At 49.1% G+C, this 26,934-nt stretch overlaps 1 protein-coding gene across 2 annotated transcripts in view; it reads left to right on the top strand.

Annotated features, from left to right (window-relative positions):
- NTRK3 (neurotrophic receptor tyrosine kinase 3) overlaps window positions 1–26,934 on the top strand; it is a 203,699-nt gene that overhangs the window by 14,490 nt on the left and 162,275 nt on the right. For both annotated transcript variants that reach the window (XM_041469251.1, XM_041469252.1), the window contains exons 2-3: window positions 18,193–18,267; window positions 19,698–19,769. In XM_041469251.1, coding sequence (XP_041325185.1) covers window positions 18,193–18,267; window positions 19,698–19,769 — 147 coding nt within the window. The remainder of the gene's footprint in view (window positions 1–18,192; window positions 18,268–19,697; window positions 19,770–26,934) is intronic.

Raw genomic sequence — 26,934 nt, 5'->3', positions numbered from 1 at the left:
CCCCCTGATCCCCCCGGTTGGGGCTCACAAAAAATTTGAAAAAAAAAAAAAAAAAAAAAAAAGGTGGAGAACCTCAGGATGGCTGATTCAGGCATTAATATTAACCGTTGGTGATGCTCTGTGATGGACCTGGGCTTGACCCAGCTGGATGTTTCCTTTAGACCTTTCTCCTGCTGCCAAACATTTTTTTTTATTAGTTTTTCTCCAGTATCTCATGTCTGAGCTGTGTATTAACACCGGGCTTATGATGCTGCTGTGCTCTGCCTTTGGGAGGAGGATGGAGGAGATGATGTGTTTGGTGGGAGCACAGGGATGCTAAACAGCAGTGGGAAAGGCAGGGGGCAGCGAAGGAGAGCAGAGGCAGATTTTCAAAATCCATATAAATAGCAAAAATAAATTTCCAGCAAACGCTTCCAGTCCTGCAGTATTAAGAAAGTGAAGCACTAGAGGATAAGGAAAGCATGAGCAATAACAGCAGGGATTTAGAAAGAATAAATCTTGCCAGACAAACCTGATTGCTTTTTCTTTTTGATGGAATCGCAAAATTAGTGGCTGAGCTGAACGTGGAAATCCTAATATATTTGGATTTAGCAAGGCATTTGATATAGTGTCTCACCAAATCTTACTCTCAAAATTAGTTCAGTTTGCCTTGGATATGACACTGCCAAATGGACTGAGAACTGGCTTAGGGCCCTAAAATCATAGTGATGGGCTGTGTTTGGGGAGAGGGGGAGCTGTGGGAGCAGAGCTACAACCTGGCTATTCTCACTGAAAAAAATGCAAAGCAAAACAACAAAAACCCCCAAAATAACAATAATAAAAAAATCCAGGAATGTGGTCTGAGTTCGAGGCACCTTATTATGGGAATATTGACAAATTGGAGAGAGTTCAGAAAAAAACACAGCAGGGAAAAAAGGCATCAGAGGGGTCAGATTAGCTGTGGAAGGAGGCTGAGAAATCCCAGGGCTGGAGGCATTTCAGGGAGGAGCAGGTGGAGGCCACAGGGCTGGGATGGACATTTGGGACCTGGCAGGGAGCAGCACCTCAGCGCCTTCGCCCCCGCACACAGAGACTCGCTGAGCTCCCATTTCACAGCCCTTTCCAGATATTATGGGATAAGCAGGGGAAAATTCACCGTGACTGTCAGAAAGAACATCCCTGACTGGGGGAGCTGGGCACGTTTCCTCAGGGAAAATCTTGACTCTTGGAATGAGCACGAGGAGATGGCCCTGGGTGATTTGTGTCAGAGATGGGGATTTTCTCCTGGATTGTGGGCTTGGATGGGAAGCTGAGAGTTGATTGTAGCTGCTTTGAGGTGCTGCCTCCTGAGATATTTGTCTGCACCTCACAGGCATTTATTTATCATCGGGGAAAAGTATGGGAAACTGCTGGTGGCAGCAGGAATGCAGATGTGTCCCCAAGGGAGGATGGCCAAGTCCCTTCATGTTTAAAGCTTCTGGAAAGGTTATGACACTCTGGTCACTTTGCAGAGGAAGGACAGGACAGCTTGATGCTGCTCACAGGATTTTGTGAGACTGCAGAAACTGGGAAGGATGAGGTCTTCCAGGAGGTTCATCCATGAAGCTGTCTGTCAGCATGCTGAGCTCTAGGAGTCCTTCAGCACTCAGCTGGGGCCTGGGAGGGATGCTGAGTGTGTGGAGGCTCTTGGCACAGCTGCAAGGCTCCCACAAGGTGAGGAGACCCATGGCTGTCAGCCATGGCTGGTTGGGATCCTCTGGGTGCCAGCAGGGCTATAGCTCCCCACTGCCAGTGGGATGGCTTGGCTGAGCCAGGCTTTTCTCCTTGCCTTTTAAAGCAAATGTGTGCCTTTTGATGCAGCTGCAAAGAAACTTTTGGTATGGAAAATGTAGCTTGCTAGGGGGAATGTTGCTTTGCATAGGGAACAGTCACCCTTGTGGGGCAGGAATTAGCTGGGATGAACCAGAGCTGGTCAGAAAGCAGTAAAGAAGAGTTCCTAGAAGATGGGGTGGCCTTGTGTTGGTGCTCTGGTCTCCCTGTGAGAGCACAGGGTTTTTTCAGCCCTGCATGGTTCTTCAAGTGATCCCCTGCTTTGCATTTCTCCCTGCCCAGAGCTGAGCCTGCTGGGATAGGGCTGAACCAGGCAAAGTTTGGGAGGTATTTTTAGCTGTTCTAATTGTGGCAAATAAATGCCATTCTTACTTGTTGGGATTGAGCTATGGCTAAATCACAACTGGTTCTAATGATGATAATTACCGGATTTCAATATTTATAGAAACGGGTTCTTCCTTCGTATTGGCAGATGCTGCTGTGCTCTCACCTTCACAGATCGAAACCTTGGCTCATTATTGCTGCACCTATTTACTTACTTGCACATTTTTTAACCCACAGATGACAACACATGAGAGATCTGAAAATATGTGGGCCCAGTGCAGGCATTGTAATATTTGGGTAGAAGCCGTGGGATGAGTAGGGAAGCACCTCCTGAGAACCTCTGGACTGGGTCCTTGCTTTTTGGGAACTCATGAGAGATGTTCTCAAAGCTGCAAGCTTGCCTGCTTCTGCCAGGACTTACCCCCCAAGGGGTGGCTGTGGCTGTGCATGTTTTTGCCTGTGTTAGAGCTGTGGCTGCTGCCTGGGGTTCCTGTGTGCCCCAGCACACGTACACGCTGTAACTGGGACAGAGCTGAACGGTGACAGCTCCAGTCCTGTGATGCTGGACTTGGAGGAGCCCTTGGAAAAGGCTCTGGGAGGTTCCTGCCCGCAGCAGAAGCAGCTTCTGGATCTCTTGATTTAGCAACATCACTCTTGACTCTGGTACTGCAGAAGGGTGGGCACCTTCAGGAGCGCATGGGTGCAGAGCTATGGGTTTGGGTGGCATGTGTGCCATCCCCTAAGCCTGGGATGAAGGTGCAGATCCCCCTGGGCTGTGTCAAACCAGCCCTGTTGGGTGATTGCTGCCTGCAGATCCTCACTGGTATCCAGCCCCATACACCCATCAGGTCTGAGGCTCCCTCCTTGAGCAAGGTGTAGAAAAGATTCACTTATTCAATTTGCTATCTCTCCAGTGCCACATAAGCTGTATTGATAAATTAATCTTATATTGTTGTGACTAAACAGCCCTGCAATTTTTTACACTGTGCAGTCTAATCTGTCTTGACAGCTGTATCATTAGTTTATATTTGTTGTAATCTTATTCACTGTGCTGGCTGTGGGGAGTTTTTATTTGAGGCGCTGTGCAGGCAATGGGCACAGCTCTCTGCTGGGCATCTTGGGGTGCTGTGGGGTGCAGCCACCTGGGTGCCCTCCCCAGGAGTCAGCCCCAAATTCTGCTCTGCTGCCTAATAGCAGAATCTTCCTGGTGGCAGCATCCACAGGCCTGGCTGGGCCTCACCAAAGCATTTGTGCTGCTGAGGTTTTGATGGGGACCTCCAAGTTGGGGTAAAGACAGAGAAAATGTGAATGTTGAAGGAACTGCATCTTAGGACATGCTGAAAGTTCTGCTGTGTGACGGGAGATAAATTGTTTACTTGGCCCGTGCTTTAGTTTTCCATGACACAGGATGGTCCCTGTTCTGCTGCTGAGGTTAGCTCTGGGTCACAGGGGATAAAGGGACTGTGGGAGCTGGGGCTGTGCAGTCTGTCACCCAGGGCTTTGGAGAAGGGATGGTGATATGTTCTGGCATAGTGTTGTGAGTTGGAGGTGACAGTGGCACAGAGGGACGAGTGGCTGCTCCCCTGGCTTCAGCCTGGTTTTGCTGTCCTTGGCCCAAGAAGGGCTGATTCATGTCTCTGTTGATTTTATAGTGTCCCTTTGCTTTGCAGGAAACTTTGCCTGAATGTTTTTACAAAAACTTCTCCCCAAAACTGTGGAACAGAATGTTTCGTGTTGGTGCACTGAGACTTCAGCCAGAAAGGAGGGAGAGAGACTACATACCCTGGGCATGGGACAGGGGCTGGGAGGCATTTTGGCTGCTGCTTTCTGCTTTCTCTTGAACTTGCTGAATTTGAGTGAGGAAGAACAATTACTGAGTGCAGACTTCTTATCTCTGACCAGGCATGGATGGTTCAATAACAGCTCAAGCCCAAACCTCTCTCTTGAGCCCATTTGTTTGGGAGAGCATTTGGGATCTGGAAAGATGCTCCCAAAGTAGGAGTGTAGATGTGCACCTTGCAGCCTGACAGTGCAAATTGTTCTTTAGTCCTTTGAACAGGGTTATGCACCTGTAATGTGGGGTCCAGCAGTGCTCTGTGCTGGGCTCAAATCCACCCAGGAACCACTAATGTGTGAGCCTAAGGGATGTGCCAGCTCTTGGTGCTGTGCTGGTGCTGCCTGTGTGATTCCCCCCTTGCAGTCAGGTCTGGGAGAAGAGGGTGGGATGTGCTGTGTGACAGCTCCAGGGGATTTGTGTAGGGCTGCTGGGGGAGGATGGTGAAACTTGGTGAGATCTGCATGGTGGTATCAGCTTTGAGGGTAGGAAAATCCCTGCTCCAGGAGACAAATGCTTGGGAAAACATCTGCAACCTGCTCATTGCCAAGCTTGCGGTGATGATGTGAAAGAGGTTTCACGTGTGCTTGTCCATGAGTGCTGGTGGTGTGACAGCCCACCATGCAGCTTGGAAGCTCCTTGCTGTAGCCCAGGTTGCACCAGAGTTAAACTACCACTCGTGATGTGATCTCTGGTTGGGAAGGGCTGGGGACAGCCCTGCTAGTGCTGAAACCTTGGTTTGCATTCTGCAGCTAGGAGAGCCTCCTGCTGTCATTTGTCATGGGCTGCAGCTGGTGACAGGGTGACAGGTGCCAGCAGGTTGAATACGGCTACGCAGCATGGCCAGAGGCAGGAGGTGTCCACACTGTTGGCAGAGGCATCACATCCTCCCTGTCTCCCATCTGGGTGGGGTGATGGAAATGGAGATGGGGGTCCCTGGCCCTTACCCTAAATCTGGGGTTGATGACACTGCAGTACATCTGCCACCACGGCAGTGGCACTCCCTGTGCTGCTGGCCTGCTGTCCGCTCCCATGGAGAAGATGCATTTCCCACTCAGCTGGTCTCTGCCGCCTGGGGACCTCGCTCCAAGCTCTACTGGTAAAGGATAACCCATCACCTGCAAGGACTCTGCCAGTGTTTTCAGCAAGGGGTTGACTCGTGGTGTCAAACCTGAATGCTGTGCAGCTGGGGCTCCCAGGTGGGAGCGGGTGACTCGGTGTGGGAAGTGGGTCCACTGGAGCACGTAGGAATTGCCCAACGTGCTGCTCTCTTTGCCACATGGAGGAGATTTCTGTTCTACCTTCCAGCCCTCTTCACAGTGTTTGATGGCTGCTGTTCACACCCTGCTTGCTGATTAGCTCCATGTCAGCCCTGGGAGGGCAGAGTGGGCAGGAGAAGCCTCCCTGGAGGCTGCATCGGTGGCAGGGCCAGGGATAAAGTTCAGCTCTGCTCCTGCTACCCTTGTCTGTGGCCACCTCCTGCTCCAAGCGAGGGTGTAGCTGGGGCAAATGGCAGCTTTTTGCTGTTTATAACCTTCTCACCCCTTAGCCAGTGTGAGGGTGTCTCAATTATAATTTTAACCTGTTTATCCCTGGGTGAATTGCAAGTCCCTGCCCTTGACTCCCAAATGGGTCTCACTCATCTATCAGTGCCAAGCTTTGCTTTAAGTTCAAGGTATTCCCTGTGCAACTCGGAGTAACCCCCAGTGCTGCCAGATCCTAGGAACTGGTGTCAACTGGGAGCCACAGGGAGTTTTGGCCGGTGCTGCTATGCTCCACCCATACTGATGAGATGATTTCCATAGCAACTACAGGATTGTTCAAAGAGGAGTTAGGGGAAAAATGTGAAAAGCCAAAACCAGCCCAGCTTAAAACCATCAATGGCAGAATCTGTTGGTCAGTGTTTGGGGTGGGTGGGGGCTTCAGGAGATCTTGCATTCCCTCTCCCCCAGAAGTTCTCTGGCTCTGTGTGTTTGTGTGGACCTCATGGGCCAGGCAGCCCAAAATGTGGAAATGGGAGCTGGTGCTTGCATTGCACAGCTGGGGAACTTTGGCATGCCCTCATGGGGCAGCTCTGCCAGGGCTTTGGGGCTGGGAGGGGACAGGAGTGTGCCTGGATGGCTGTGTGGAGGCAGCATGTGCTGCTGCTTTCGAGGGAGCCATGGAGGATGTTGCAGCTGCTGATGCACACAGTCATTTCCCAAGCTGGTGGCATCACTGTGCTCACTGTCAGCAAGGTGGTTTCAGCAGTGCAGGGGGTTGTGTCAGCTCAGGTGGGAGTCAGGAATGTCTTACACCTCTTCCTGCTTTCCTGTAGGGTCCAGAGTCCTGGGGAGGGAGTTACAGCTTCTGGCCTTGGAGCATCCCAATGCTGGTTTGGCTCTAGGCTCTGCCTCCCCTCTGTCCTTACCCTGCTTCCTTCACTTCTGTCTCCTGTCCTCTCTGAGAGCCAGCTAAACATCTGGAAGGGCTGTAAATGATGATTTTAGGGCAGAAAACTTTGCTGATGTGGTGAGAGGTGCAAGCTTGGCATGGGGACACTCTGTGTCCCATCCCAGGGGCTGAATCCAAGCCTTGGCATTGCAGCAGGAGAGATCAGTGTGGCTTCACCCAGGGCTGTTGGGGAGATCTGTGGTGGTTTTGGTGGTGGCTTGAGTCTGGGGCTTTGGGCAGGTCTGGTTCCTGGCAAACCTGAAGGCGTCTGAGGGGCTGGTGGCTGCAGGGGGCTGTGAGTGAGGTCAGTGTGGGGTCATATCAAAGTGTGGGTTGGTGACACCTGGGCCAGCGCTGCAGCTGCAGAGAGGGAGCACAAAGACAACCCTTCTCCATGCCACTGCAGTCCCCACAGCAGGAGGAGGAGCTGGCTGCAGGAGGGCTGTCCCCAGCAGCTGCTGTCCCCAGCAAGCCCAGCCTGGCACACGGTGGGGATTCTGGAGCCCAGCTGTGCTGGCTGCGAGCGAGCCAGCCCTGCTCCCCAGAGGGCTGCCTGCTCTGGGGGCAGACAATGTCTGTATTCTTTGTGCACAGTGAGTTTTCCTTTCCTGACAACCTGCTGGGCTCAGGCAATTTGCTTTGAGGATGGGCTGGTGCTGGGACTCTCCAGGCCCTCCAGCTGCCCAGGAGCAGAAACAAAGTTTGTTTTTGCTAGTGATTCCTTGCAAAAACAAACAAAAAATAATAAAACCATATCTCCCTGGAGGGACTTTGTCTGATGATCTGCTTTCTGGCTTCAAAATTCTTCCATGACCCTCAACGGCACCAAAAAGACACATGTCCTGTTAAATACATCTTCAGACCAAGTGGTGACAGGGCAAGCAATGTCAGGAGGTGAATTGTAACTTCCTTGCTCCCTGCCTCTCCTCAGTTAATACTGAGCAGGACCTTTGGATTCCTCAAACACCCCTGTGAGATTTTATACCTGTCAGTTTAATGCCAGCCTCCTGGAAATCCTTCAGCATGAGGAGGCTCATTTTCAGGAGCTCAAAGCTATCGGGCTCATCATATTTTTGCTCGTCTCGTGGATGTTCTGATGTGTTGCTGCTGTGGCCTTGAAACTGTGCAAAGCCCCAAGCCCCAGTGATGAACAACATCTTCAAATGGTGCAAGGAGACCCTGCTAGTGCAGGGTGGGGCTGTCAGTGTTGGGTTAGTGTTTGCCATGTGTTGGCCACACTGCAGTGACTCAGGTTGTGTCCTCCTGCCTTGCTCGTGGTGTAAAACAAATCTCAGCTGATTAGCAGCCAGTGCAGCTCACAGCAGTGTGCTTGGACAGTGGGAGCTGAAGGGTTCAACCCACCTTTGGCCCTGGTCAAGGAGGTGCCCATGGTGAGCAAAGGGCTGGGGTTTGGTTGGAGGGGGCTGGTTTTGGTGTGCTGGGAAGCTGCAAGACAAGATGCCAGGCAAGCAGAGACTTCTCCATGGTTCAGCTATGCCTGTATGTAGAGGAATAGCAGATTGAGCTGAGAGGGGAGATGGAAACTGTCCCAGGATTTGCTGTTTGTGCAGCTGGATCAGCTCTAACACAGCAGCCTGGTTAGCAGCATCTCTGGCTGTCAGAGTGTATTCTATGAGATTTTTGCAAGGTGCTTTATTTACATTTATAAGAACAAAGCAGAGTGCTGGGAGAGGAGCTTTTAAAATGTCTGTTACCTCCCTGCTCTCCTTTCTTCCCCTGCCTGTGTCATGTTTATAAGCATGCTGGTTTGCTTTTCCTGTTCAGAGCCAGCTGACTTCCCACAAAATACCTGTTATCCTGGGAAGCCTTGAGCTCTGAGTCACCACGTCTTAATGAGTACATCCCCTGCTCCTGAGTGATGCTTCTGTTCCTACACCTCTGCAAAAAGAGCCAAGTCTCTGTGTGTGTGTGTCCCTTGCAGGAAAAGCTTAGTGGAGGGGAGGGAGAAAGTTATTTTCATGCATTTTCCTGGGGAAAAGGGGACTGAGGCCTTCTCCTGGGTGATGGAAGAGCCCCTGCATTGCTGCTGGGGAGGGTGGGCAGAGCTGGCTGTGATTTATTTGAAGTGCAGATAAAAGCCTCGGGGGGTCACGGCAGTTGGCTCAGAAATAAACTGTATGGAGAATTTATCTGGTTCTTTGGCTTTATGGGGAGCAGCTGGAAGCTGAGCAGGCAGATCTATGATGCTGTGGAGGTAATGAGGGCTTTGGAAAGTCTCCTTTCAGGCTGGAGATACCCTGCCCGTGGCTGTCCTGAGGGCAGAGGGTGGGAGCCTGGCCTGTGGCCAGCCCAGCTGGGCATTGCTGCCTGCTTGCTGGAGCTCCATAAACATCTGAGGGGCCAGAATGCTGGAGGATCAGAGTTCAGGCTCCTTGGGAGATGGTTGGGAAAATAAAAAACAACCTAGCAGCCTCAAAGGAGCAGGATCCAAGTCCAAAAAGATTGTCTCTCCCCTCCTCTGTCTTGGCCAGTCGTTTTCCCTGTGTTTGGGGTCTGTGGGAAAGCTGGAAGTGGGATGAGCTGCAGTCTGGGGGTGGTAGAGTGGGGGAGCAGAGGAGGTCAGAGCAGGATGGGGGGCTGTGGGAGAGCCCTGGATTTGGCTGCTGGATGTCCACAGCTGTGCAGAGGCTGAGGCCCCCTTCGGCACCCACGGGTTGAGCTCTGGGCTCTGGCTCTTTGCTGCTTTCAGGATCCAGGCACAGAACACTGCCCAAAAAGGTGCACCTACATCAAAACGGGGCTAGAGACAAAGCTCATAAGGATGTCAAACTCCCAAAATGCGGCTCACATGGTAGCTGTGTTTTTTGGGAAGTGTGCTTGTGGGTTTGCGTGGGTGGGTGGCAGCAGGTCTGGGTTAAGGACTGCAGCCCCCTCCAACCATGGCACTGGTACAGCCACATTCCTGCCCCTCACGTCTGCTTTTGCTGGACTCTTGTTCCTGTCTCCTCATTCCCAGTGCCATTGATCACAGTAACAGCCAGTTTGTGGGAGATTTTATTTTCTCCTTTTCCTCCTCCATCCGTTTTCCTGTCTTCAAGCACAGTGTGAAGTGCAATGAGTGCACGTGGCTGGCAGTGCTTCCTTTTGGGTCCCAGCTGAGCTACTACAGCCTCCCAGAATATTGTCTTGACCATCTCCAAGCCCCTGTGTCTTTTTGGGGAGATGTCTTTTCTACAACATGCTCTTTGGCACTGCTTTTTACCAAGAGTTATTCCTGCCAAGCTGAACTCTAGTGATCCAGTACCTTTAGTACAGTTCATTGTCTTGCTAATGTGTGTAGGCACTGTGCTCCCCAGGGGAGAAACAGCTGCCTTTGGAGTAGAGCTTGGCAGCCCTTTTTTGTCTGTGTTAGTATATTTATACATATATATGTGTGTGTGTATATATATACCTATAATACATATACATACATACACACACACATATACATACATATATAAATATTTTTAAAAATATTATAGTTTGATTTCTGAAAAGCCTCAGACCTGTTTGGCGATGGAAGTGTGAGGGAATTTGACTTCCAGTTTGAAATTGCAAGGAGGGTTTAATAAAGGAAAATGTGATTACTGAAGCCGATTTTGACCAGGGTGCCGCTTCCCCTCTAAAATGCCTTTTGATCTTTAAAGACCACAAAATGCTGCACACTTCTGTCTCTGCCTGCGTATGAAATCCTACATATAAAGCATCCTTTCCTTTGGCATGGCATGTGCTTGGAGAGCTGCTGAAAAGCAGATGCTCTTTTGCTTTACATGGGTGCAGGAACCCAAAGGGTGCTGCTTCACCCTGAGGTTTGTGTGGTGTAAAACTCACAGGGGCAGGTTTTTTCCTGTTCTTGTGTTGCCCTCCCATCCCAGCCAGCTGCATGGCTATTTTGGAGATGTGGTATGATTAGACATGCACAGGTTGATGTTAGCAGTCCTGAGCCAGGAGTCTCTGCTCCGTGTCCCCCAGATCCATGTCTAACAGTGGGAAGCACATATCTGGGCACAGAACACTGGCTTTGTAGGTTCTCCCACCAGAGAATAACGAAAGCAATGCCCTTTTGGGGAAATATAATTGGTTTTGGCACTCGGAGAAAAAGGGGAGTGAGCTTTGGCTGATGCTGCGTGTGGGGAGTGAACTCCCACTTTTAGTGATGATTCACCCAAGGTGTCTGTGTTTGTGTATTTATATTCATGTCTGCAGGACAAAACTGCTCATCCCATTTCACGCCTTCTCACTCTAGATGGTGTTTGGGACTGTGCAAGGGTCAGATAGTTGTGGGAATAAATAAGAAAGAGTTAGGAAGAGAGCCTGCAGGAGCTGGGAGGTGCCAAGGTGGTGGGCAGGGAGCTGGTGCTGGATCAGGAGCGCAGCCTTTACACAGAGGTGTTTTTGGGGTGCTGTCCCCTCAACCCTGCTCCCTGTGCAGGAGAAGCTGCAGCCCTCAGCAGTTTCCTCCTGAGGCTTTTGCACTGCTGCTTGTCTCTGATAAATGAGGTTTCTTCAGCACTTAAATGACTTTGAACACCTCAGTCCTTGCTTGGGACCCCAAGGCAGCTCCCTCCCAGGACTAGATGAGTAATAGTGATGGAATATTGGGGCAAGTATTTGTGGTGATGGCAGCTGTACTGCTGCCCACAGCACTTCTTCAGCTCTGCAATCCTACTTTACACCTATTTCCTCCTTTCTGAAAGTATGTGCCTGGGAATAACTCGCTACACTAAAGATCTCTGGATGCAGTGTGTGGTAACAGGAACATACTGCCTCCTGTGTGCTGCAGCCATCTGTCCATGCTGTGTCCAGGCAGGCTGCTGTCCTCTGCTAACACTGACACACTGTCCCTGAAAGGAATGCTCCCTGCTCTGTAACTCATCATCCAGAGCTGGTGGGGGAAGCAGAGGCTTGAGGAGATCACAGAAGGAAACTGGTGCATGAACTAACACAGGGCACAGTGAGCCCTGAGAGGATCTCCTGTCTCTGGGACAAAAGCAAAGCATGAGGTTCTGGTGGCACTGGCACTGCTGCTTTTTATGTCCAGCTCCTGTGTGTCTCTATGGGTGCCATACAGGGTGGAATAAATGCAGAGCTTGGGAAAAGAACCCAAACCTGTTCAGCATAGCTTAAAGCTGCTTCTCAGGGGATCTGCCATTCTAGGGTGTCTCTATATGGTGATCTTTTTAGACAGTGCAGCTGTAGCAGGTCCTCTGCACCCTGTGGATGCTCCTGGCCAGCGTGGGGCCAGGTATATGCTGTTGGGGTGAACATGAAATTTGTCTGGACTCATGTGAGAAGTGTTCTGTGGGGGAGTCCTCTTTGTGGCCTGTCACTTGCTTGTGTCCAGCAGTCAGGTTTCTCCAGGAAGATTTTTGAGATGCCACTGTGCAGTGCCTTGTGAGGAGCTGAATTGTTCCCACACCTTCCTCAGCTGGGGATTGGGAACTTCCTTTGCTCAGCCCTTCTGGAAGGGTCTGGTTTGGATGGCTGGGTTGGATGTGGCTGGGCCCATGGGATGGGGGCTGAGTGCACCCCTGTCACACTCTGCAGCCCCCACGTACCCTGGCACGACCTTGGCAGGAGCAGCAGAGCAGCGCACAGGGAGCTGTGTCACAGTGGTGGTTTATGATCCTTACCCTGACGAATCACAATTACACTGTGGAGTTATGCTCATAATTGTTTCTACAAAGTTGCATTTGCTTTCTCTACCCCTCCTTTTCCCACTGACCTCAAATTATCCTTAAAGAGCCACCACTGGGTGACGATTCTGTGTGGCTTTTTGGGAAGGGGAGACTGTGCTTTAAATGGGGGAAATGTTGTCGTTGTAAGTCTTTATTCAGCTGTAATTGCCTTTAAGTTTCTGTTTCCAATTCACTTTTATAAATTTCATATTCAGGAAATAAAGTCCTTTGTGCCTCTAGTTATTAAATTATGTGATAAGTGCCTTATAATATTATGAAAGATGCTTCATTTCTTTATGGCTTCCTCAGCCCCAAGTAGGGTGTGAGGGATGAATAAAAGGAGCTGGCAGTAGGCACAATGGCTGTGCTTAGCCCTGGGTTTGTGTGGGACCTGTGCCAACTTTCAGGGCTTCCCATCAACATCTGCAGCACCTCTGCTTGGAGGAGGCAGCTCTTACTGGTCAAGGGTTCAGACAGGTCTTTCCTTTATTCCTGCTGCAATCAAATTCACATTTGCATGGTCTGGAGCTGGCATGCCAGGAGGTTTGTTTATAATGCTAAACATATCAGGTAATTGAAAGCTAATGTGTCTGTCTGGATTGCAAGGTTTAATATGCCTGGGTGACGAATCAATTTTCCTGTTGCACTTCAAGAGAGAGGAGGCAAATGCTCTGCTTGCCTTCCCTATACATACATATATATATATATATATATAATTGTGTGTGTGTTGGGGTGCTGCCTAATTGCTGGCACACAGCTTATTCACTGCCCAGCATCCAAACGTGAGTGGTGGCACTTGCACAGCAGGGACATGTCACCTGCATGGGAGCTGATTGGAGCTGATGGCATCCTTGTGGGATATCCAGTCTGGGATAGACACAGATTTGGGGAACATGTGTACACGTGCTGTGTAATGCTCGGTGCTTGTCAGGTGCCTTTTTTAGCACTTGACAACAATGCTTGAAAAGCTGAGAGAGATTAGACAAATGTTGCTTGAGGAGGGTGAAGGAAGGCCAGACAGATTAAGGGGCCTCAAGTTAATTGCTTGGTAAGTTGGCATGAGGCTGTTTCTTCACCTCTGCCTGGTGCATGTGGGGTGAAATGAGCCTGGCTGTGTTTGAATCCAGTGGATATTCCAGTCTCCCTTGCTGCTTTGGCCCTGGGCTGGAAGGGGAGCATGTGGAGCTGTGCAGCCTCAAGAAGATGACACCAGCCTGTCATCTTTTTGTCAGACACAGGCACTCCTTCTGGGAATGAAAGGAATTGCTGTTCCCACAGGTCTGTTGGCTACCAGCCCCCTTCCAGCAAGCAGGGCAAGGTCCTGGAACTTTCAAGACCTGCTGGTACCTAAACCCTGTGAGTTGGTGACTTTAGGGTCAGCAAGGTCACTGATCTCTGTCTCTGTGATGCTGAGCCAAAGACACCTGGCTGCCTTGCTGGCTCCACAGGGGATCTGTGAGAGGGATGAGATGCTTGCAAGCTGCTGAGCTGACAAAGAGGGTTTCATGCTTCACGGGTTTGCTGTTAACTGGGACACAGCACAGAGCTGGGGACTGACCACTGGTCTGGCTGCAGTGGTCTACAAGGCTTTCAACACCTTCTAAAGCATGTCTGTGGGTACATGAGATGTGACGCAGGGTTGGTGTCCCAAGGTTAGTTTTTGTCAGGCTAAGCCTATGCATTCCTTTGGAAAGGCAGCTGATTTCCTCAGCAAAGAGATGACTTTGTGATGAGAGGCTGATATGATGCTGCACTGCATCACAAGTGGTTTATTTTTCTGGAGAAGATGCTGTCTGGCCCAGGTGTGCTAGGTGAAGTCTTCGTGGGAGGTGTTGAAAGATGAGAAGTGCTGAGGCTGCTTGGAGGTTATGTTGGCTCATGCTTTTATTGAGGATGCTGGCACAGGAGGCAGGAATGTGCTCATGGGCTTTGCTGCTGGAGCTGTGGGGACACAAAGTCACCTGAGGGTGGCCCAGAGGAAGAGCTGCAGTAACAAACCCAAGAGACACTGCAATGCCAAGTGGGGTGGATATAAATGTGGGTGTAACAAGGCTAGGAATTAATGTCTGTTGGAAATGACCTGCTGGACAGAAATGCTGGGTGCAATGCCTAATAATGGGGTAAACACAAGCCTCCTGGCTGATGGGGCTGTGATAAGGGTCACTGTGATCTCAGGCTGCAAATCATGGTTTTTTCCATGTAACTGGGGAGCTGTTCATGCTGTTGCACAAGTGAGATCTCCTGGAGACTGCTCTGTGTTTCTGGTCACTCTTGCTCAAGGAAAAGGGACTTAAAGAGGCTGATAAAGCAAACAGCCATTTCTATGTGTCTGTCACAGTGGTTCCTCTTGCACTGATCACCAAGTATGAGCATTAGTTGTGCTGGGTCTGAAATCAGAAACAAAATAAGCTCGCTGCCAGGACTCTGCCTGAGCAATATATCTGCATCACTTCTGGGACGTGAGTTAGTGTCTCTAAGGGCACTTGAGACAATTTGCCTTGCACTTCACAGGTACAGATGTGCTGCCTTAGAAGACCTGGCATCATGTAGCTTGTAAATGATAGCTGGGTGGGCCTGGCTCCTGCTTGTAAAGCGGGGAGGAAGAAGTGCCAGGAAAGAAAAAGAGGTGCTTAAGCAAAGGCAGTTTTGACACAAGAGAAAATGGATGTAAAATGCAAGTGAGTATATTTGGGTAAGGAATGAGAGGTGCAGCATTTCAGTCTGAGTTGGGATGGCAAAGCCCTTGTTACTTCCAAGGTGGAATTTACTTGGTCTTTAGAAGGTATGGTGTAATTCAGCTCTGCAGTGCAAGCAAGGGGACTTGGACCAGCAGGACCCTTCTAACATACAAGAAGTATGAGAAGGAAGTGAGTGTTTAAACAAACATGCCCTACCCTCCATTCTCCACCCAGAAAATCAGTCAGCAACATCATCTGTGTTAGTGATGCACCTCATATGGTCTCGATTAGGAGTTGGATGTGAGTCTAGGTGGGCCTGCACGTGGTGAGCTCCTCAGGACTTGTGAAGTATGGTAATGCTCTTCAAGCTATTGGGTCTTGCAGAAGAGCAGTTTGCCTTAGTAATAACTGAGGAATGCCACAGGAATATGTACTTAGAGATGTGCAGGGAGGAGTAAACTGTGGTCCACTGACTGTAATTCATACCTCAACGCCTGCCTGAGGAGACCAGGGCAGGGCTGGGAGCTGTCACAGCTGTTTTTGGTGTGAACCAGGCACCCATGTTCCTGCCGGGTTAATGAACCGAGGCAGAGGAGGAGGGAAGGTCTCAGTCTTTGGCAGCAAGTGGGAGGATACAAGATTTCTAGGGCAAGCAAAACCCTGGAAGGAAAAGAGGGGGAGCTAGTTGAGGTACTGAAGGACATGAAAGGGACTGAAGTTTGAGGGGTGGAGTTTCTCTGCTTGGTTGGTTTGCTTTTCTGTGCAACCACTGCCAATTTTGCAATCACAGCTTGACTCCTTGAGCTTTCAGAATAAGATGCATTTCTGTTTTGTTTTTTAAGTGGGTTCAGGTGAACCCATCCAGTGCAAAGTTACACTATTCTCTCTATAGCAATAGGAAACCAAAGAAAATATTTTTGCTGGTTTATCTTTGAGGTGCCTGAAAACCAAGACTGATTTGTCACTTCTAGAAGCAAGGGTACAACTCATGCTAAGTTGAAAAATCAGAGAGAAAAGGGGAAAAGCCATTTCTGCAATTCCCTGAGAAGGGTGGTGTTTGTGTAATTTAAAGGACTCAAAGACCCTTGCTGACCTGTGCACCTAATTGTTATTTCCCTGCATTGCACTCTACATAAAGCAGCTGCTGGTTTGGGGGGTTATCCTATATGTGTGTGCATGTGTTTTTCCACTGCTGTGTTTCTTGTCTCTCTATGGGTGTGGTATGTCTATGTTAAATAATGAACTAAAGTATATCTGGCTCAGGAAGCTCTTGGGCTTTGTTTGGGAGGCTGGAATACAATACAGGTTGCGGAGCTGTGTTTACAGCCTAGTGTTATGTCACTGGGGGGGAGTGGGGGATGCCATGGGGAGGCCCCAGGACCCCCATGCACCACTGCTGAGTCACAGGAAATTCACGCCTGGGCATGTCACTGGGAACGAGCTCAGGTCTTTTTCTGTCTCCTCTAGAATGCTGCCCACATGGCTTTGAGTGTCAGGTCAAAAATAACCTTGACTTTTTTTAGCAAACACAATCAATAAAACAAGAGCCAATCTGGCCGCCGCCTCCTTCCCAGCTGTGGTTGCTCCATAACTCCTGGCTCGGGGCTGTTCCATCCCTCCCTGAAGGTCATTGCGTGGATGCTGTAGCTGCAGCTTGCCCTGGTGGTAAACCAAGATCATCCCATTCCTCCTTCCCATGTCCTTTCTCTTCGAGAACACTCACTTTGCTATGGAGGGGTTGCAGATAGGAAATATTTTCAGCCTTTGCTTCTGGCCTTGCTCAGTCCTGCAATCTCACGGCCCAGGGCCTGAGCTGGCAGCCCTGCCTTGACTCCAGAGTTTCACTGAGCTCTTGGATCTCCTGACTGACTCCTCCCAGTCTGTGTTTTGTTCTGGAAATGTTCTCAGGGGCCGTAGACAATGGCAGGGAACACGAAGTGGCTGTAATAATGTCCTGATTCTCATTCTGTCTGGGACACAGGCGATCTGAGCTGATGAGCAGGGCATTGGGGATGAACTGTGACTTATCCTGTCGTGCAGCAGCATGTGGGAGCTTGTGCTGTGTCCTTAGCATAACCCCTCTGGGCATGCAGACAAATTATGGAACACATGGAAAGCAGAGATGACTCTTGTGGGTCTCTCCTTTCTTGGATCTGCATGGTGAGAGCAGAGAAATATAAGGAGATTTAATCCAGGCTTTGTGTTTTACTTTTTTTGAGATGGATGTTATTTGGGGAGTGGCTCAAGTAGGTCCATGTATTTCCCTCGTGATAATTCACCTGTTCTTGTGCAAGCACAAGGCATAGCAAATGCTGGAGGAGGAATCTGTGGCCCCTGTGACTGCTCTGTAAGTGGTCTAAGATCCCTCTTCTGCTTGCTCACCATGTGGGGTCCTGCAACCTTCTTGCCTAAAATCACAGCACAGTTCTCAGTGTTTTCTCTTCACTCCAATCCTTCATCACTTGGAGATGTTTTCCTTCTCCAGGGTCAAGTCCAAAGCCAACTATTGCATCAAGGCAGATGTGAGCTTGGGTGCACATGTTCAGAGACTTCAAAGTTGGGCTTCTTTCACATATTGTCCGATGGGACCTGCCAGATGTTTTCCCTCTCTCAGTTGGCTTTTAGAGAGGACTACCTCCACCTGCTTCTCAGAAAAGACCTTCTTGAAAATGTTTGTGTTTCTGGTGGGAGGGTGTCTGAGTTTAACCTGGGAGAAAGCCAGAACTGGTTGAAAACTGCCTGGGAGATGAGGATTGAACTCCTTTCACACCACACAGCATTGCAGCCACTTAGGATAGGCCAGTGGCCGCAGCCAGGCAGCCACACTGCTGCCAGCATTACTCCTGTGCTGCTGATAACAGGGGACCCTGTTCTCTGGGGCTGCTGATCTGTCACTTTCCCCCGTCTCTAATATTTACTGAAAACGATCCTGAGGTGACAGATCTATTTCTGTTTTTGTTCTCTATAACATACCTGCCAGACTGCCCCAGGCGACTGAGGAATTTGTAATAAAGGCACTGTTTCCAAACTGGGCTTGGTGCTCTCCTGCCGGCAGTGCTTCCAGCCAGCAAAGACTAGGACCCTGTTTATCCACCCCAGTTGGAGCCTGGATAAATATATGACTTTTTTTTCATTTAGGCCCTAAGTTTTTGTTGAGAGGTTTTATTTGCTTTCACTCTTTTTGCACGACCCATTTGAATTGTGCCTTTGTTCACTGATGTGTGCAGAGAGGGGCGATGATATTCCATGGCTTGGTTGCATGTTCTGTGCTTGAAACTGTGGGTAAACCCATGTTATTTGACTTTTCCAAAAGGCTGGGGAAACAGAATGGGGCTGGGTGGTAGGGTATGACACCCTCCCTCTGTGTGCTGTCTCTGGCATGGGCTCAGCAACCATCTGGTTGTGCCACAGCTGAGCCTTTCCTTCTTCTCCACAGACACATAGAGAACTGGAAGAACTTGCAGACACTGAACGCCGTTGACATGGAGCTGTACACGGGACTCCAGAGGCTGTGAGTATGTCCTGTGCATTGGGGAGGGGAATGGGCCGGGGCAGCCCCTTCCTTCCAGCAGAGCCATGGCTTCCTTCCCTCTGCAGCCTCCATGCTGCCAGTTTAAGCTGCTGGATCTACCGTGTTTTGCTATGGGAGACTGCAAAACGGAGATGAAATGCTTTTTGGTCTTGGCTGGGTCTGTGAGGAGGAGGATTGCTAGCTCCTGACAGCTCTGTCAACACACATCAGCCCTGACCTCTCCTCTCCCCTGCTGTTCTGGTTCTGGGCTTGTGTGTTGCTCTGACTCATTCCAGCCCCACAATGTGAAATTCCAGCTGTCTCCACCAATCCTTCATTGCTGGGCTGTTGGTCCTCATTTAGTGCAGTTGCCATCATGGTGGTGCTGTGCAATAAGGGAATTGCATCTCCCTGCACAGCTCTCCGAGCATGGAGACAGGTCAGCTTTGTGCGTCATGGAGGGGAAGCTGAGGTCCATGGGGTTGAAGGGACTTTGCATATGCTTGGAAAGCCTGGCCAAGCAATGATGCCACCCAGTCTCTCAATTCCCCCTCCTACATCCTCTGGGTCTGTGAGCACCCTGGATGCTGCATGTCTGAGATGCAGAGTGTTGCTCAGGGCTAATCAGAGACTCTAATAATGTGTTTCACTGGGAGCTTTACATTAAGTACAGCTCCCATGTGGGCTGGAGGAGCTGTATAGGGCTGAGCACTCAGTAACCAAATTCCAGCAAGCTGTAATTTAACACACAAAACCCTTGTAAGCAGGCTGGCTGTTGTTCTCTCCTCACGTAACAAAGCAGCAGAGACAGCAGATATTTACAGAATTACAGAACATACTGTGCTGGAAGGGATCTACAAAGGTCATCAAGTTCAACTCCTGGCCCTGCACAGGACCATCCTCAATAGTCACACCATGTGTTTGCGAGTATTGACAAATCCTGGTCATAGTACTGATAGAGCTTTTCCAAAGTAGGCTGTGAAAAGGATTCTTCCCCCTTTAAGATCCCGAATTCCCTATGGAAAATACCCTTCCTTATCAGAGCTGCAAGCAGTGGGGTTTCCTCTGGTGTATGAAGATGGGAGATGGCTTTGCTGTGGTTAGGTTTGCTGTGCAGTGCTACTTGTGGAGATGGAGGGAGAGCAGAAGATGTCCTGTGCAACCTCAGCAAGCCTTGGTGGATGTTAGGAGCAGAGTCTCATCCAGCAGCCGCTCTGCACTGAGCCTGTGCCGTGTCACCACATCAGTTGGAGATGAAAATCCAGAATTCCTCTTTGCTCGTAGCTCCTCGAGGCTGTCTGGGACAAATGTTCCTCCTGGGAGTGGTGTGGGTGGAGTTGCAGGCTCCCAGCACACTTGGTGTGCTGAGCTGGGCTTTAGAGCAATTGTCTGCCTTGACTCCATTGCTGCCCTTCTGCATCTCTCCACAGGACAATCAGGAACTCAGGTCTACGAAACATCCAGCCAAGAGCCTTTGCCAAGAACCCTCACCTGCACTATATGTAAGTGCCATCAGCTTCTGACCCCTTTTGCCTCTTCTCCCTGTGGAAATGTGGTTCCCATGGCAGATCCCCAAAGTCCCTGTGGGGGACAGCAATGGGGAGGGAAGGGGAATGCTGACGGGGAAAGAGAGGCAGAGGTGGCAAAGGGCAGGAAATGGAAAGCAAACTGCACAGGGGAGTGGAATGGGCTGTGGTGCAGGATGGGGAGAGCTCCTGCTGGGAAGCTGAGGGGGTTTGGGTTCCTAATGACTGCTCTGGCTTTGATGGCAGCTCTGATGAGCGCTGCCTCGTCACAGCCCGGTGGCTGCTGCGCGTTTCCCTTTCTGCCGAGTCTGGGGGCGGCCACCCGCCTGCCCCAGCACACAGCCAGAGCCTGCCCTGCTCATTACTTTTTAACCAAAGGCTGCTTTTCTGACACAAATCCTGGGGTGTGGAGCTGCCAGCTCTGCTGCTAATTATTGACTTCTTAAACTGGGTCTGGGATAGGGATGTTTTGTGCAGGAGAGGCTGAAGCCCTGTTATCCTGGGACATCACACAAGTGTCCAGCTGCCAGGGCATTGTTAGCTAGACAGTGGTGTCATGGGGAACTTCCACATCCTTGAGGCCAAGTGCACTAGTTTCTTTTCTAGATGTGTATTTATTTTTCCCAAGGTGATAAAGCAAAGCCTGAATTTCAGGCCACTGTGCAAGGTGCTCCGTGGGCTTGAAATATTTTGACCAAGTGGCTGTGCCCAAGATCAAAGCCCTCTCTGCTCCACTGTAGATATGAAAGGTGAAAAGGGTTTGGTGAGAGGCCCTGGCCTGGGGCACCATCTGATGGGCTGAATGGGAGTGTTTATCCCTGCTTTTTGGAAAGCAGTGCTAGTGGCTTCTTCAGTGAAAAAGTGCATTCATTTGAAGTGTGTGGGTGCATTGGGCCATCGATACAGACTCCTTCCTGGGGCAAGGAGATGGATGCGACCTGCAGAGCATTTGTCTTTTGATGTCTGCTCAGAGATGATGTGAACTGAAAAACCCCAAAAGCTTCCTTTTTGGAAAACCATTTACAGTTGCTAAGTGACAGTAAAGTACTTGCTAAATAGAAGATCTGCAGTACCAAAGGACATGAATAGTTGAGGGCATTGTGAACATGAACTGAGCCTTTTTGAGCTTAAAGAATTGCATATTTTCATAAGAAACCCTCGTTAATGCTGACCACTGGGATATTCCTGATTTCTGCTCTTTGTTATTTTGATTTGTAGCATTTGTTTTGTGTTTTCTGTAGTTGTTTGTTCCTGGGAAGCAGTTCTCTCTGAACCACTCTCAATTGATTTTTATATTTTTTTTTTGACGGTTGTTTGTCAATTGTGCAGTTGCTGTTTATGTATCTAGCAGATAAAATGAATAACATTTGATTCCTGATGAAATTAGTTTGGATGTCGTAGGAGTTTAGAAGGCCATGTATGCTAGCTTTGAGGCTGAATGTGCCATTAATGTGTACAGAGGCAATTGTTGCTGCTTTTCCCCAAAGTGTTTGTTTTTGTCTTTTGGAATTACTTTTGTGAGTGGAAAAAACCCCACATCCATCTTCTGTCAAGAGTTAGGATTGGTACGTGGTGATGAAATATGTGTTTGTTTACTGCTTGGGCCCTGTAAGATTGATCATGTTCTTAACATCTTTCTTTCCTTGCCTTTTGGAGCTCCAGGCAAGTAAGTATATTATTTGCTTGGTGTTTGCCAGTGGGTTTTGATGCTGTTCCTGGGGCTTGGCAGTGTGGATGTTCCCTGTGAGGGATGTTGGACAGCTGAGGATGGAGACCTGTGCTTGCAGGGCTGGTGGCTTCCCAAAGGCTCTCAGACCACGATGCCTTTGATGCTCCCTTGCAGCCAGGGTGGCTGGTGAGGCTCTGCACAGCCTGGCAGGTGCCTGGTGCCACCTGGGATCCCATCCATGGCCTCAGCACCCTGCCAGAACATCAAGGTGCCTCCTTGGCTGCTCTGCCTCCCTGGGAGCTCAGCTCAAAGGCCTGACATTTCCTGCAGCCTCTGCACATAGGAACCAGGGATAAAAGGATTAATGGAAATGTCACTCTGCTGCAAGTCTTGGGCTGCCTTAGCCAGGTACAGGAGTGGGTGGCAGTGAAGGATACTGTCCCCATCCTCTCGTGGTGGGGTTAAGTGCAGGGCTGGGACCGTGGGATGGTGCTTAGGGCTTGTTGAGTTACTGCTACACATTTTTGCTGCCACTTTGTTTTTCTTTCTCCTTTGGTGGCTGTTTGGATGGTTGCTGGTGGAGCGGAGTCAATAAGGTGACAAATGTGTCTAATAAATGGCAGAGTGGCTTTACTGGCAGGGATGGTTGGCACAGGGTGGTGGGGGCCCTAGGCTGGACCTTTGCAGGGTGTTGTAAGCTGGGTCTGAGCAGTTTTTTTCACTTGAAACTCACGTATAAATTCTGAGGCCTCAAAAGCTGGTTTCCACCCCACACGCTTCCCTTCCCATCCTGGGTTAAATTGAAACTTCCTGCTGAACTGAGTTTTTTCCCAGTGCCTTTCATCAAGGTTTCCTCCTCTCAGATGGGCCAGATAGCTCTGCCTTCTCCCAGTAACATCTATTTCTGGCCCTTCCTCTGTGCACGCGCTTGTCTTCAGACCCCAGCTGTGCAATCACAAGCAGATCACTTATCCCAGCTCTAATTGCAGGAGCGCAGGTCTGTGAGGGTTTGGGTGAAACTTGGCTTGGTTTTTCCCCCTTTCCCACCACGGAGTCAGGAAGGAAAGGTGGGAAACCCATGAAGGGGATTTTCAGCATTCAGCTGCTCAAGTGGTAGATCTCAGAGTGCTCCAAAGTGCAGCCTGACAGGAAGAGGCAGGAAGGAAAGGTGGGAAACCCATGAAGGGGATTTTCAGCTGCTCAAGTGGTAGACCTCAGAGTGCTCCAATGTGCAGCCTGGCAGGGTCATGCCTGTCCTTTTAAGGTTTGAAATTAGCTGTATGAAGTGCAAGGGGCTTGAGGCTGATGTAATCAGTGGAGGAGCAGTGGGTGACTGTGAGCCAGAGGTGTGAATCTAGAAATAGCTCTCTTTCTGGAGGAAATAGAATTTCCTCTTCCTTCTCCTTGAATGAGGACAATTAGGGCTCCATGGCCAGTCTGATCATTGGTGATGTGAAGTCTATCACTGCTACAGAGACAATCTAAAATATAACAGTGAGTTTTGCAGCATGGATCTACCTGTTCTGCTGGTGGTTGGGCTGAGACAGTTCAAGCCTTCTAAAACAAACACTGTCTGAGTGCTGAATAGGGGTGGTTGTGTGTCTGATCTAAGCTGAATATATTCCAGTGTTGTGTACCCTTACTGGAGATCATCTCACTGGGGGAAGTTGCATTGGTAGGTTCCTGGTCCAATTTCTGTGCATGTTTGACAGCCCTTTGGCTATTACAGGGATGGTCCTGGACAATCTCATATGCTGGATGTGAGGACCAACAGGTCTAGGCTGTGGAAGGCTGAGCCTTTGTAGACAAGGTTTCTGGGTGTTAGTGTTAGCAGGTGATGCAGCTGAGCAGAGGAAATGTTTGTGTTGACAGAAAACCTCAGTCTTTGGCTTGAGGCTGTACAAGAAAACTCTAGGATGGTATGGTTCCTAAATTTGAGAAATATAAACTGTCTGAATACATATTTACTGTGCTGCTGTGTTTAGCACAGCTTAGTGAGGAAAGAGCCTTGCATGCTCTCACTCTCTCTGTCCTCCTAATGACACTGGAAACCTTTGGCCAATTTATTTGAACTTGCTAGAAGGTTATGAGTCAGGAGGTTATCAACTTCTACACATGTCATGAAACCAGGCAGAGTAAAGAGAAGTTGTTGTAGTGCCTTGTGGGGAATAATTCAGCATTAACATGTTCCTCATTAGACACTGGGAAGTCCACAGCAGAACTGAGCTTCACAGTGCTCCAGGAACTGGAGCACAGGCGAGGACAGGACTTGCACTGGCTGTGGGACAGTAGAGCTGTAAATGCAGGACAGCAGGGCCCCAGCAGCCTGTGCCTATAGCCAGACAAGTCGGTATTTGCAGTGCCTGAGTCACCCTTTCCTGGGAGCAGGTCCTTAAGAGGCTGTGATTTCCTCGGAATGTTTTCCTGGGCGGCTGTGTCCTCAACCAGCCAGTCAGGAGGCATTGCCTTGTATTTGCAGAGGTAATTGTGCACACCTTATTTATTGTGTAGTAAAGAAAACAAATTAAGGCTGTGTAATTACAGAGACAGGCATGCTTTTAAATAAGGCTTAAGTAGTCAGATTTCTATTTAGAAAATTAATAATTACCATTTCTGTCTGCATCAGAGACTCTTCTTAAACTGTCTTTTAGAGGTTTATACGTGCTCCAAATTAGTTTGTGGGCCAGCCCAGACAGAGCTTCTATCAAAGAGCACTCTCTCAGTGCTGCCTGCCAGGGTGAGGACAGGGTTGAAGATCAAGCTTTCCCTTCCAGTCTTCACCCAAAGGTCTTAAAGATTGTGACCCTGGGCCGGCTCATGCTGTGTGTAATTGTTTTTTTGAGTATGGTGTGGTCAGATGACAGCTTCCTAGGTGTTTTTATCTGTGTGAGCATGTTGGTCTCTTTCTCCCCAAAATGAAGACTGGGGAATAACTGCAAGGTGCTGGCAGGAATGCTGCAGGGGCAAGTCTGTTGAAAAACTGAGCTGGGTGATCCATGGGCTTCTTTTCATGGGCAAATTTGAGCTGTGATTAATCTGGAGTTTCCCAGAATGTCTTTTGTAGGTTGTGGTGTTTTCTGAGGATGGGGTTGGCTGCAGTGTTCTGGTTTGGTTCAAGGCAGTTGTGTAGTGTCAGATGAACTGGTACCTTGGCACTGAATGTAGTTTGTAGCTCTGGCATGTGCATTCCCAGGGTTTTGTTACAGGTTTAGGTTTAGATAGGAAAAACACAAGGCTGCATCCCCTGAAAATTTAGGGGGCTGAGGTAGTATGAATTGGTGAGTTACCCTCTGCCCTCTTCAGTGCTGTGTCAGGACAGGACTCGTAGCACTCCAAAAACTGAGGCCTGTGTGCTTTCAGAGGGCTGCAGACAGCCCTCTGCAAGGCTGGCAAGCTTCACTTTCTTTGCTCTGTGTGTTTGGAAGCTTGACTGAGATCTTACACTAAATAAAGAAATAAACAAATAATCAGATGCTGAATTATTCCAAGTGGAACACTGTTTCCTCTTGGTCATGCCTTGAGGGTCACTTTCCCCTGCTCAGTGTTAATAATCTGTTGTCTTGCTCTGAAAGAGCCATTCTTAGATATGAATCAGGGTTAAACTCTCTCTGTCTTGCTCCATTCCACAACCAGCTTCAGGCCCTGTGCCTGCCTGCAAACCTCCACTTGATTCTGGCTGTTCTGTTAGCCTTCTGCCTCCTTCTCGATGGTTTCTTCCTGCTTTGTCCTTCCACTGCACTGCTATCATACCCATCCTGGTAGTCTCCTCCTAACACAAAGTATTGTGCTTTAATTGGCCTGGATTTCCCATCCTTGCTCCTGAATCAATGCAGCCTCATGAGGCCTTGTGTACCAGCTGGGCACAGTGTATGACACTGGGTGAGCTCTTAGTCCATTGAGAAGGTGGAGAAAATGCATTTACCTAAACCACCTTCTTGATAGTTTAATAGGTTTTGTTTTGCATTTCCTAAATAGGACTTAAATTTCTCCATGAATATAGGCAAAATAAGATGATATGAGAAAGATTTAAACAGCCTTTAAGTTCTATTAGGTGAATATTCCTTTACTATCCCTAAGCAGGCAGCAGCTTGGCTACCTTTTGATTCCCATTTGTACTCTAAGGATGTTCCTGCTCCAGCCCCTTCCAAGACCAAATCACTGTGCTGCGATTAACTTAGGGAGGCATTTTCCCCATATGTCTCCAGCCCTATAAAATTCTGGGCATGCCTACAGCACAGCCACTAAAATAAACAGCTGTAACATCTCTTCTGCTTCCATAAACTTCCCTGTTTTCTCCCCATCTGCTTTGTCCCCTGGATGCCAGTGTAGAGCAGGTCCTTGCTGATATGCTAATTGGCAGCAGGGGTTTGATGGTGTGTTTATTCCCAGTTTCCTGCCTCAGGTGACTGATAAGCAGCTAACTGCAGCTTCTCCTTTTGCTGCAGTGGCAGAGGTAGGTCCTGCGTTTTACCAGCCATTGTGCACAAGGCCAGAGGAGAGACCAGTTCCCTGCAGGACTGTGGCTTCCCTTCAGGCTGGGTTGAAATCATTTGACCTGCATTGAGAGGGCTGGGTAACTAACTCCTGGCTGCAGGCTGCCTTGCTTGGCTGTGGAGAGGGTTTATTGTACTGAGATAGAAGGGGGAGCAGTGAGTTTGTGACTGATGTACTCTAGTGGGATCTGAGAGAGCGTTTCCAACTCAAGCACTTCATGTTTTGTGCCAAGATTTGTCCTGCTTCAGTTCCCCACCTTAAAACCTGGAATAACATTTATTTTCTCTGCTTTTATTGATCTATTTGAGGCATAACACCTTGTATGATTTCTAATGAAACCTGGCCTTGAGTTGTGGGATGCTGTTGCAATGTAAGATCACTTACAATAACTCTGTCACAAATAAGTTTTGCACACTTGGATTCTTATGTAAGGTCTATGACTCTGGAACCTGGGCTCTCAGGATTTTACTCTGGGTTTGTCTCGCCTTCCTTCCTTTGAAATGTTGAGATGATCTTTCCAGTTACATTGTGAGAGTTATTTCCCCTTCTGAAATTTGATCAATTGTCTTTTGACTGACATGTGAAATGGTTTTTGAAAAGGTCCTGTTTTTTTCCCATCCAGTCTTTAAAAACTCTGCAGACAATGCTGGGAATGTTTAAAATGAAGCTCTCCTACAATGATGTGAGGTTTGTTCTTTGGGTGTTTTTTGTACTTTTTTTGGTTAAGGTTTTTTTTTGTTTGCCTTTTTTTTTTCTTTCTTTTTTACAAAATTGGAGTAAAATATGAACTTCAGATGAGTTGGTGGGTTTGGGGGAGTCAGCCTCTGACCAAGTCTCTGCTGTGCAACAATGACCTGATGTATGTCTTGTGGTGAGCTTCCCCTCAAAGAGAGGCACAACATTTCTCTTGGATGTGATCCTGAAAATGGGGCGTAGTTGTACCTTGGTTAAACCTCACCACATCTGAGACCACCAGTA

The sequence above is a fragment of the Pyrgilauda ruficollis genome, unplaced genomic scaffold (assembly GCF_017590135.1).
Source record: "Pyrgilauda ruficollis isolate IOZ18807 unplaced genomic scaffold, ASM1759013v1 scaffold23, whole genome shotgun sequence".
NCBI classification, from domain to species: domain Eukaryota; kingdom Metazoa; phylum Chordata; class Aves; order Passeriformes; family Passeridae; genus Pyrgilauda; species Pyrgilauda ruficollis.
This window is presented reverse-complemented; position numbering and strand designations above follow the sequence as displayed.